The sequence below is a fragment of the Aptenodytes patagonicus genome, chromosome 5 (assembly GCF_965638725.1).
Source record: "Aptenodytes patagonicus chromosome 5, bAptPat1.pri.cur, whole genome shotgun sequence".
Classification (NCBI taxonomy): Eukaryota; Metazoa; Chordata; class Aves; order Sphenisciformes; family Spheniscidae; genus Aptenodytes; species Aptenodytes patagonicus.
The window spans coordinates 52,908,484-52,920,687 of NC_134953.1; the positions used below are offsets into that span (position 1 = coordinate 52,908,484).

The following is a 12,204-nucleotide window of genomic DNA, read 5'->3' on the forward strand; positions in this document are numbered from 1 at the left end:
AGCTTGAGGAGAATCATCCCACTGACCACAGATTGCACTCATGCCAGCAACGTGATCAGCATGGAAATGCACCCAGAACCACAAACTCGAAAGGTTTAAGTTCCTATCCTTTCAGCTCAGACAATATGAAGACCTACCCTACTTTGTAGTAAACGAATTCCTGACAGCAGGCATTTATTTAAAAATATCTCACTGTACTGCACACAAATTTAAAGTGGCCCAATGATTTTGAGTAATAATAAAGCATGGAAGTCACCCCAATAGTAAAACCTCACCATGCCATTGTACATTTTCACATTTCAACCATCTAAGAGCTGGTCCTCAAGCATCTCATGCAAATGTAGAAAACCATGAATCCCACACTAAAAGCTGGAGGATACCACTAGTGACAGTAGAATAGAAACAAAAAAGAGCTTACAAAAAAAAAAAGCGATGTAGTAAAAGGTTCAAGAGAAATGACACACAGCCAAGTGTGCTCAGTCAAAAGACATCTCCAAGGGAAAGGGAATCAGGAAGGGTTGAAATGGTGAAGACAACACTATTTTGAGTGCACAGCTGAAGAAAACACAAGTTGCCTTTTTGGTAACTTCCCAACTCCCTAATTCCCTTTAAATTTGTCTTACTCCGAAGAACAACTTTGGCTTAGTTTCAGAACATCTAAAAGCTGTAGAGGCATGATTTCTGTGTCCTCTTCAAGTCGAACTTACACCGCAATATCGCGATCTGATTAATGTGTAAATAAAACTGTCCTAGAGAAGTTTAGCTTTCACTTGTAAAACCGGTCCTTTAGAGTCATGGTTGTTTGGGCCAACGCACCTACGTTTGAGCATGACAAGCATGAAGTTGCTCTGAGACACAGGAGCTTTTCTTAAGCCGGGTCCCAGGATCTGATTTTGCAGTTACATAACCTGACTCTTTTCCAGAAAGCCAGAGTTTTCACTGTTTTGATGTATTTGGACACCTGACACTGTTTCCTGTTCCCCCCTGTGCTGGGACTCACATGTTGTCCTTTGCTTTCTCCCTCCAGGAGAACAGTTTGCAATACATATCCTGACTTTTGCTCCATATCTCCAAGCATGGCAAACTAAGGAATGAGAACCTCAAGGGGATAAGTGTTCCCACTGCTAACAGCATGCTGTTCCTCCTCTAGTACACAGAGGTATACAGGCAGATAACTGTACTCCTATGTCATCTGAAATCTCCAGCCCATTCCAGCGTGCTATATCCAATGCCCTCCAAATCTTAATCCCCAGCCTTATTTCAACCTGTAAATGATGCCTCAGACTTTCTGCAGGTCCAATTATGCACGGAGGCAGGAAATTATACCCAAATGAAAATGTCAAGTTATTGCCAGATTTAGGGCCTGCTGACAAGAAGTTAGGGATCTTGACACAGAGTGCTAGAACTGACCTGCATCATTTTAACACAGAAGTAAGTTTCTGCATACCAGGTGCCCAACAGCAGTTGCCTGCGTGCAACTCCAACAGTTCAGCTTCTTGAAATAAACGTGAGACAGGCTACTCGACATAAGAGAGCCAGCTCACCCAGAGCAGGGAGGCATGCACACCATCTGGTACCCCAAGACTGCCACCATGCAGAACCTCACACCCCACAGGAAGCAGCTCATCTCTAAATCCCAGCAAGCAGGGTCTTCCCCACCGCAGGAAATTCAGTATGTCTGCTAGACCCCATTCATGATGCTCACTGCGCAGGGCAGTGTGACGCTCCGCTACAAACCGGCGTGAGGTTACTTCCTCTTCCCAGGAAGTGTTCCAGCTCTCATAAACAGCCTGCTTCAGCCTGACAGATCGTTTCCTGAACAAGCCCTTGGAATTCCCTAGGGTCCTTATCTTAGTTAATGGGTAATTATTTTGATGGATAACAATGAATAATCACTTTCCCAGCTAAGAACTTCCTCTATTGACTTGTTTAACATTCCATTAAAGGTTAGTTGCCAAATAAACTCCTTTTTTGTCAAATATTTATAACTACAAGCTCATTCTTATATTTAAAGGAATTGCTAATGCTTCAGGTTAAGTCTCTTTCACAGAAGGGGTTTTTTTTTTTTACTACGACTCTGTTATGATTGACCTAACATGCTCACTTGTCTACAATCTTGTTTTTATCTAAATCAACAAAGCCCAGAGGAAAAATGATTATGCTAGATGGATAAGAAAATAAGTTACCTTTCATACAGATGTAATACTGACAGTATATATAACTCTTCACTTACACTTGCCACCAAATGCTGACGTCTTCTAACACACATGGCTACATGAATTACCTAATGCAAGATTTGTTTGTGTAAATCCACAAGTGAAATGGGAACTTGAGAATTTAAAATAGCAGCTTGACTACACTGTACATAAACAGTACTTGCGCTACTGTAGAAAAAGCTGCTGTGACATGTAACTCCAGGTTGTAGGTTTTTTTCCCCATTTTCAAGCTCTTGTTCTCATGCATCTGTATTTAAAAAAAATGAAATTCATTCAAAAGCCAAGAAGAAAACATCTACAGGAAACAAGAACCCATTTCAGGGCCCGTCCAGGAGTAACCTAATTATGCCTAAATTGCTGCTTGGGCACAATCAGTTTCTTCAGAGCAGTTTCACAGGTCACAAGATGCAAAATCATACCAAAAACCATTCCAGCTGTGCTGGTTTTGGCTGGGATAGAGTTAATTTTCTTCTTAGTAGCTGGTATGGGGCCATGCTTTGGATTTGTGCTGGAAACAGTGTTGATAATACAGGGATGTTTTCATTATTGCTGAGCAGTGCTTACACAAAGTCAAGGCCTTTTCTGCTTCTCACACCACCCCACCAGCGAGGAGGCTGGGGGTGCACAAGAAGTTGGGAGGGGACACGGCTGGGACAGCTGACCCCAACTGACCAAAGGGATATTCCATACCATATGTCACCATGCTCAGCATATAAAGCTGGGGGAAGAAGAAGGGGAAGACTTTTGGAGTGATGGTGTCTGTCTTCCCAAGTAACCGTTACGCGTGATGGAGCCCTGCTTTCCTGGAGATGGCTGAACACCTGCCTGCCGATGGGAAGCAGTGAATGAATTCCTTGTTTTGCTTTGCTTGCGTGCGCGGCTTTTGCTTTACCTACTAAACTGTCTTTATGTCAACCCACGAGTTTTCTCACTTTTACTCTTCTGATCCTCTCCCCCATCCCACCGGGGGGAGCGAGCGAGCAAGTGGCTGTGTGGTGCTTAGTTACCAGCTGGGGTTAAACCACGACACTAGCAGTTCAAGATGTAACCGCCTCCTGCCTCTACGGCCATAACACTGAGCCATGGTAACATCTTAAGGCAGACCAGAAGGAAGGGCTAGAGCAATTCCATTTATAGTCACAATATCATCGGCATTGCTCCAATTCAGAGAGGGAGTCTAAAGAGGAATTTCTAGTCCATGATCTTGGCACTCTCTTCCAGATGAGAAGGCCTTGTTCACATCTTCCCTGGGCGTGACAGGCCACCATTTCTCTTCTCTTTCCGTTGACCTTTCCTTCCCAGACAGTACCTTTTCTAACACTTCAGAAATTTTGCTCTGCGTGCTTCACTAAGGGAGAAGAAACGGCTGGGTGCCTTGCCGTTATCAAAGAATTTAATGTAAGCATTTTGGCCTCTCCAACCTCTCCCTTTTTTTGCTGTTTTTCAAATGACTAGTTTTAAAAAAAAAATCAAGCTAGCAAAACAACATGGCCAACTTAAACAAATACAGGAAATACAGAAGTGAAGGCTCTCAAAGCCACATTAACTCACCCCCACTACACACGTTGTGTAACAAGTCCAAAAAAGCAGCTAATAATCCAAAACGTGTGTGAGCAGTGTGGGTGTGTAACTGTTACTATAGTAATCTCATTTTCATTTCCTGACCATAGTTTAGCCAGCCCACACGCTTGTCTAAGGGAAAATGTGCTCCTACCCAGTCTCGTACCCCTGTAAGAGAATCACGAAAGCAAACTGTCTTATCAGCTTTACAGGATCAAGTCCTTCAAACTTCATCTTCCTCTCCTCTTAACCCCCACCACACTGCTTCTGCATGATATCTTAAACTCCTTGAACTGGCTAAACAGATCTGACTTTAAGAAAATTCTGAATTTCTGATCAAGCCTGTTAATCCAGAGATACTTAGTTTACAATTTCATTTTAAAAAGATGCAAAGCAGAAAAGCAATAAATTCCCTGAGAGCAACTCTTAGTTAAGATATGGCATTTTCCAAGACCCTGTATGTTCAAGCACTGTTTCTTCAAGCATAGTTAGAAATGGTTGCTTTCACAGAAAAATAAAGATGATACATCCTTCTATTTTAAGATCGACTTTACCAAGTTCTTCAAAGTCACATGCTTGCTCAGACGACCCAGAAAGTTGTTGTGCAGGCACTAGCTAAGGTTGGCAATGTACATTTAAGGTCATTTGAGCCAACACTTCAAGACAAAGGTGTCCAAAAAAAGAGCATTTTTCACAAGTTCTAAACACTCTTTCCGCACATACCTGTGACTCCAGATGATCCTCATGAGAACGCAGTCACTCTACATTCATCCTAAACAGTAAATGGCAGCTACATCTTTCACATAAATAACAACAGGGAAATGCTTAAGGGAAGAGAGTTTACTTTTCTAGATTACCACACACCAAGTGTTCATGTGCCAAACTACAATACACTTAAGTAGGAAGTCTCGTCAAAAGCATTTCCAAACAATCAGTTTCCCATGGACTGAATTACTCAGTAAAAAAATATCAGCCTAAAAAAACCCTGATATGACTAGCACTGCCCTGTGGTCAGTAAGACAAGTGGATGGGGAGGAGCAGGACAGGATGAGACCACCAGCGTCCCAACCAGGTGACATATGGTCATTTGTAGAGACGGGTGCCTTGGTGATTGGAGCCCAGCTTGACACACAAAACCAATGCAGCCCATGATCCTAAGTAAGCACGTCACCCCTGCTGTGGATGAACTCAGGGCAGCTAAAAGCATCTGAAAACAAGCAAGCATAATTTATCTGGAGGTATTACAGGACAAAAAGGGTGTGGCGAGCTGGAAATGACATCTCGTAAGATCTGGAGGAACCGGAGGAGAAAAAGGAAGGGAACAGAACCTAATATGTTTTAGGGGTAAAGACTGAGAGGGAGACAGACACTTGTTCATCTTCATTCAAGCACTGAAGGTAACTATGGCCTTTATTAACACAAAACTATGTATTTGTAGAGGTTTACGTTTATGGAATTTCGCATTCCAAATGGGCATTAGGAGATACCACCCTAATCTCCTTGAATCTACCTCATAGTTCTTACCTATTTGATCCGCTGCCTCTAATTGGGTGCCAAAGAAATCTGTCATTTCTAGCCTTCTTCCCTTTTCTTCCCTTCCATATTATGAAATCCTGACACTCAGAAATTAACATCCTAGCAGAGCTTCCTGCCTTGCTGAGATTTCTCCCTTCAACCTTACATTACACAAATATCACACAGAAACTCCAAGAGAAGTTTTCAGAAGAACAGACAGGAATGCAGTGACAAGGCTACAAAACCAAGCACTTTGAAGAAGCGTCATTTACCTGGCAGACAGTTGCATTCAAAGGTGAAGTCACTTGTTTGATGACAAGTTCCTCCATTCATACAGGGTGATGGGGAACATGGCACATATACACTCTCACAGCGATGCCCTGTATAGCCTGGCTTGCAGCGGCATCGGTATGAACCGGGCAAATTGACACAGGTCCCATCATGTTGACAAAGGCCTGGTGTGGCACATTCATTCACATCTATCTCACACTTCTGGCCAGTGTAGCCAGCCAGACAGATGCAGGAGAACTTATTTCCAGATACAGTACATGTACTTCCATTGGCACAAGGTTGAGATGTACAGGCATCAATCCACTGGCAATCCTTTCCTGTAGGATCAAGACAGAGCAGTCCATTAATAAAAAGTTATTTCTGTGGAAAACAGTATTGCCTTCACACTACCTCAAAATGATTGGTGTACTAAATCTTAAAATTATTGAAGGAAAATTTGTCTGCATTTTACAATATTATATTTGAAACGAAAATCAGTTTGTGGTTACAGTACAGTCATTTTATTTACAGGGTAGCAGCAAGATACAGAATGTTGTGATTTATAAAAATAACCCATGACCTGAATCATACTACACATTGACAGTCACTCTTCTTCTACGTCCCCTTCAAGAATGAAAGGAGTGAGTTTCCATGCTTCCCCTCAGGCACCCAATTATAGTTTTCCCATAGAAAGATTTTGCTGGTCAAATTTACTTCATTTTTTCTAGAAGGTGCACTCTGAATTCAAAGTGTAACAGCCATTCCAGAGTAGCTTCTGCACTCAGTTTTCCCATGTGGACAACCCCACAAGATCAAAATGTCTTTCTGCTTACGTGTAAAGGGTAGGGAGTTTGACTCCCTATCCCCCTTTGCTTTTTTTGGTCATGAAGTCATTTAGACTTCTTCTCATTTCCTGTGCTGGAGCTAGTAAATTTGAGAGCATATTACGACTGCCCCAGAACATTCCAGGATGAAGTCATTCACAAAGGAGGGAGTCTGGAGGTACAAATGCAGAACCCCACCTGTGTAACCTGGAGGACAGACACACTCGTACGTTTCCTGGCTGTGGGGATGACAAGTTCCTCCGTTCAGGCAGGGCTGGGACACGTAGCAGAGGTGCGATTCAGAGTATTGACAATCCTCTCCCGTGAACCCTGGAGCACATTTGCAGGTAGCCTTTCCTATCAGAGACGTAGTTTCACAAGTTCCCCCGTTCTTACAGGTATTGCTTTCACAGGGGTTTCTGTATTGACAGTAGTCTCCAAGAAAGCCTTCTCGACACCTGCAACAGAAAAGAAATTACTTGCAGCACATTCACCTGAAGCCTTTCTGCCCTGGGAAGATACCAGGAATGAAGTCCTATGACTACAGAAAGTCTTGGAATTTGCCATAGTTAATGGTAACACTAACAGACCTAAATGCTAACGTCATAGATATAACAGGGCCTTCCTCTGGGATTATCCCAAATGAGACCACTGAAAACTTAAGTTCAAATTGTGAAATCACTCGTTACAAAATAAATAAATAAATAGTGCATACAATCAGAGTTACATCAAGTGCAGGAACTTACTCTTCCACTTCCCTTCAAAACTTCAGTAAAAGCCTAAGTGTTAAAGAACTGTGAGTAACAATTAATTCCTTGCACCTACTTCCATTCTAACAAGCATCTTTTTTTAGAAAAAAATCAAGCAGTTTCAGTAATAGGTATTAACACCACGTATTATCCATCTTCCAAAATATTTATAAACCTTGTACAAATGCAGTGTCTTATGGCCTGAAGATCTGTAGCAGATCTTTCTCCACAATACTCCCGTGAGACAGGAATATATTGTTATCCTCATGTTGATAAGTGCATCTGGGACTGACACGCTGAAGTCTGCACTCAGCTAGCAGCGCAAGCCCTGAAGTCAGGTCTCCCACGCCCCTGGCTAGCACCCTAACGACAAGGTCATTGTTCCTGTCTCCCACAGAAAAACAAGTACACACACACAATCTACAACTAGGGTAATATTTTATACAAAGATCTGTGATTGCAGAATAATTGCAGTTATTTCTCTCTAACCTAAACTTATGTCAATACAGTCTGACTACACTTGTCAGCTGTAATCCATCTTTTAACTGGCCTTTGTACTACGAATTTTCCATTTAACTTCCAGCGATACAGGACCCAGGCAAGCAAGCCTGCAAACCCCACCTTTGTGTCACCCATGGTTCCATTTGCTTCTTTCAGGTAGCAGAAAGCTGCAAGATTATATGCTGGATAAAAATAACACCTAACATACAAAACAGGACTGACCACTTGCAGTTTTTTCTATAGTGCACAGCTGCATGCTTTAACTGGTAAGTAACCCAAGATACTCACAGCCTCAGAGGGCATGTATTTCACTGCAAAAAATTCAGAGGTGAACATTAGATGCACTTTGTTCCAGAACAGGATAGGTGCAACTATTAAATCAATGAGTTACTCAAATGCAAAGGAAGGAGATTCCAGCTGCAAGAAATACGAAGCATCTAGCTAGCCCCAAGAAAAGAATGTAACAGTAAAGAGACTGCCTTTTCCTTATGCATTTAAAAGTGTACGGTGGATTGAAAAAAAAACCCGAAACAAAAAAACCCACCACCTAACTGGATAGGCCTTTAAATTTAGTTTAAAAAAAAAAAAAATCAAAGAACAGTCATGAAGCTGTGTTTTTAACAGAATACTACAGGGATCTGCCTTTGTTGCTACGCTATTCAACACTTCTATCAATGAATAACAACAGAAAACATCAATGCTGGTCAAACATGTAGTAAGAGAGAAGACAAGTTCTTCATAGAGAGTAGTAACACGAACTGCTTAAGAAGGCAGTCAGCACGCAAAGTGTACTTTAAGCACTGAGAAGTCATGCATCTAGACACAAAAACATATAAAGCATCCTCCCGAAAACAGGAGACTGATCTGGGAAAGACAGACTTGCTCTGGGGGTTCCTAAGAGTCAGCTGAACATGAATTCCTAGCGTGACAGTTTGGCCAGGAATACTTTAGTTGTACAAACAGCAAATATCCAGTAGGAGTAAAGACATTATGCTACACCTGATACTTGCATGGCACAACCATTACTAGGCCATTACATCAGTTCTGGTGTCTGCTCTTTAAGAAGGAAGAACTGAAATTAATTCAAAGAAGCCAATAGTAATGATTAATAGAAAACTCTTGACACAATGAAAAGCTCAGGTGGCTCAGTCTATTTATCAAAGGGAAAAGAGAGGAGACAGTTAATCAAAAGCTCCAAGTACCCACAAAGAAACTCAGATTTAACAATAATTCCCAATCTAGAAGGTACAGGGATAACAGGACTGAGCAGCTACAAGTTCAAGCTATATAAATTAAGATTAGAAATAGGGTAATATCTTTATCTTCAGACACAGACTTATACAGAGTCTCTCAGCAGCGGAGAGAAACAACTGGAACAACGCATTTAAGGTTGCAGTGGAATTTCTCCATCACTCATGCTTGTTTAAAAGAACACCAGGATTGGCTGTTCCAGAAAGAGTATGCACGCTAGTTCAAACACAGCTATTCAGAGAGGTTATTATCCGAGTTACACAAGGGGTCATTACTAGATGACCACAACTGTTTTTTCTCATGTTAAAATTTATTAACTAGCTTTAGCCTTATGTCTAAAGCAGGAAAGTCATATAATAGATGTGCATAGTGGTAATTTACCATTCCCCACACCCAAGTCAGGCTCCCTTCACCATACCTTAATACTTTCAACTTCGTACCCAAAAAGAGACATGAAAGAAGAGTTTTTGCAGGGCAAGGCAGGATTAATAAAGTTACAGAAAGCAAATCCTGAGACAATACCATCTGCAGAATATCCTCTGCCTCTTGTGCCATCCCCGGTGTAACAGCTGAAGGCTGTCAGTCAGCGTGAGCTGTTGCCACATCACACGAGAGGCAATCTTTGGGTATTCTGGGCCTAAACCATGGCAGTTCTATAGGGTTCCTTTAACATCCCAAATCCTTCCTCGATACGGATTAGAAATCAGTCCAAACGCCAGCGGGCTACAGCACGGCTTTGTAGGAGCTCAATCACATCGAAATCTGGCACCCAGCAAAGACGGCTGTGCCAGAAGCTGGAAGACTGCTCAACTCCCACGGCATTCAAGCCTGCACATGGTGCGCTGGCTAGCTCTGCTCAGAGACCGTCTGGATAACTACAATTAAATCATGTTTCTGGGCATCTATATGCAGCTGATGAATGTATACAGTCAAATTGAACTTCAGTCCCAGAAGGCTTACAAGACCTCGTTATAGGGATTTCTTCTGGTTTCACCACCACCAGTGATGGGGGGGGTTCGGCAGCTCAGCCGTCTTCAGTGTCAGCAGTACACCAAGCTCCTCAGACTAACAGCAGCAGACACAGGCCATGCACTTGTAGTTCTCTTTATCATGAAAGAAAGAGCAACAGACCAGAATTTCACAGAACCCCACCTAGGGCATCTCATCAGGTAAACAAGAGGCCTTCCAACACCACCCACCATTCCACAAATACAAAATAAACCAAAATACACCTGAAACATAAGTCCTAAAGTGCTTTTTCATTGAAAGGCTGTAAAACAAACCAGAAAGTCTAGAGGAACATCTCATGTTTTGTCCACAAGCAAATAAACCACCAAAAAATGCCTTCTCTCCCACCCACCCCCTACCACACAGGGATACTGGAAGGTGCATTTAGCTATTGCCCCTAGGTAAAAGGGAGGAGGGAGCCTAAACACTGATTAAGAGTATTGCTGGTATGATTTAAAAGGAAAGCTGAGACCTGTGCTCTAAGACGACACTCGCAACCATCACCCACAAACGGCCCAGCGTTTTGTACACAAATGTTCTGGTAAAAAGTTGAAGAGCGCTCCAAGACCAGGCTTGTTCCGGTATCTTCTGAAGCTAATCAGAAAAACATGAGGGAGCACTCCAGCCGGGAACAGCAAAAGCTCTTTTAACTTTAGCTCTTTATATTTGGAAGGACAAAGCCTTACAGAATATGCCAGAGGGAACGTGCCTGCCTGTGGAAAGATGGTAGGTCAGGTACACACGGCCCTTCTACCCACCATTTTGTTCTCCTCCTGGAGAAGTGCTTGGTCACACAGTTATGCAATTTTCCCCTCCAGCAATTCAGTGCAATCATTTTTGAATGTTAAAGAACAAAAATCCTACAGTCCAGATTTTCAACCATGTCTCCTGTCATCAACATTTCTAGGCACAAATACTAGTAATTTAGTTCTAAATGTTGGTGTAGACAAAACTGCAAATATTTGCCCCTGATTCATGTTGGGCACAGCATTGTTTCTCTAAAAATAGAGGCAAACACTGAAAAAGTGTGGTTTAAGTCCAGAATTCTTTAAAGGATATGATTATCCTCAACAGCAGCTCCAGCTTCCCACCACCCCTGCTTTGCTCTCATCCCAACCTACTCTTTCAAGTTCTCTTTAGGAGAACAAAAAAAAAAAAGCCACTTGTCTACAGAGCAGCTTAAAATTGTAGCAGCTTGTGTCAGCTCCAAATGACATGGTCAGAACAGGAAACCAAATCTTTTCCAAATAAAAGCCACTGTTTCTCCTCAGTTTTCCATCTAACACTCAGAAACAGAAAGATGAAGTTTGTTCTGGCACTTTCTGGAAGCTCATGAGGTCTCTTAACCTACTTCAACAGGAATTTAATCTTTTAAGAACAAATTTCACATGCAACTTAATTCAAATCATGATTTCTGAAAGCTAGAGAGTTTGAAATGGGAAAATGTCCTGTGGGCTGCATCAGCTATGCAGCTGCTTCTAATTAAAGCTTCTCCTTTACTCTCTCTGGGCTACTTTCCAGCACAAATACTTTAGTCAGAGCTCAGCCCATTTTTATTTTTTTTTCCCCTTCTCCTCCTTTTCAGCTCCAGCCTGCATTTGCCTTAGCTCAGGCTCTCATGGAGCTAAACAAGAGACGTAAAAACAAAATGAAGGTATTTATCCAAATCTGAAGTATCCACAAATCCACAGAGCTGCATTCACTCTAACAACCTAACGCTACAAAGTGAAAGTAGAAGACTCACAAAAGCTGCATTTTTGGCTCTTCTGCCACTAAAACTACATTGAAGTTACCTCCCAATACTTAGTTCTCTCTTGCTTTCAAAAGACTTCTGGAAAATACGTCTGGTCTGTTGGAAAAACCTCCTCATCTGCCATACTACATTTGCTTGGGCACATTCATAGGACAGTCTCTTCAAATGCACCTTATAGACTGTTTTAACCAGTCTTCCAGATGTTTGATTTTCATGGGAGTTTCCTATTCAGGCCCAGTGATATCATCTGGAGATGCACAGAAGGAAGCAGATGGTTTTAATTTAAAACGCGAAGGGAAGAATTTCCTAGTAGTCTTGCTTCTCCCCCCCTCAGCCCAACACTCCCTTCACTTTGATTGGAAGATGCTTCAACAGAGGAGGGGGAAAAAAAAACGCAGTCTGATGACTAACGTGAGAAGGGTCTCAGCTATTCTGCTACAGATTTTAACCAGACTTCCCTCTGGCTCCCGGGTTCTGCCTCCCACACCTACACCTCCTCTCAGGAGGGAGAACAGGATTCTCTGGTTAGCTTTACAAACGCTCCTTCCCATGTCTCA

General features: G+C 42.2%; 1 protein-coding gene across 2 annotated transcripts in view; it reads right to left on the reverse strand.

The window, feature by feature from the left end:
* The window catches only part of NOTCH2 (notch receptor 2), an 88,205-nt gene that overhangs the window by 61,151 nt on the left and 14,850 nt on the right, over positions 1 to 12,204 (reverse strand). For both annotated transcript variants that reach the window (XR_012995477.1, XM_076339814.1), the window contains exons 3-4: positions 6,584 to 6,843; positions 5,564 to 5,899 (exon numbers count right to left, since the gene is read on the reverse strand). Coding sequence is in view for 1 of the 2 variants with exons in the window: in XM_076339814.1 (XP_076195929.1) it covers positions 5,564 to 5,899; positions 6,584 to 6,843 (596 nt within the window). In the remaining variant the exon portion in view is untranslated. The remainder of the gene's footprint in view (positions 1 to 5,563; positions 5,900 to 6,583; positions 6,844 to 12,204) is intronic.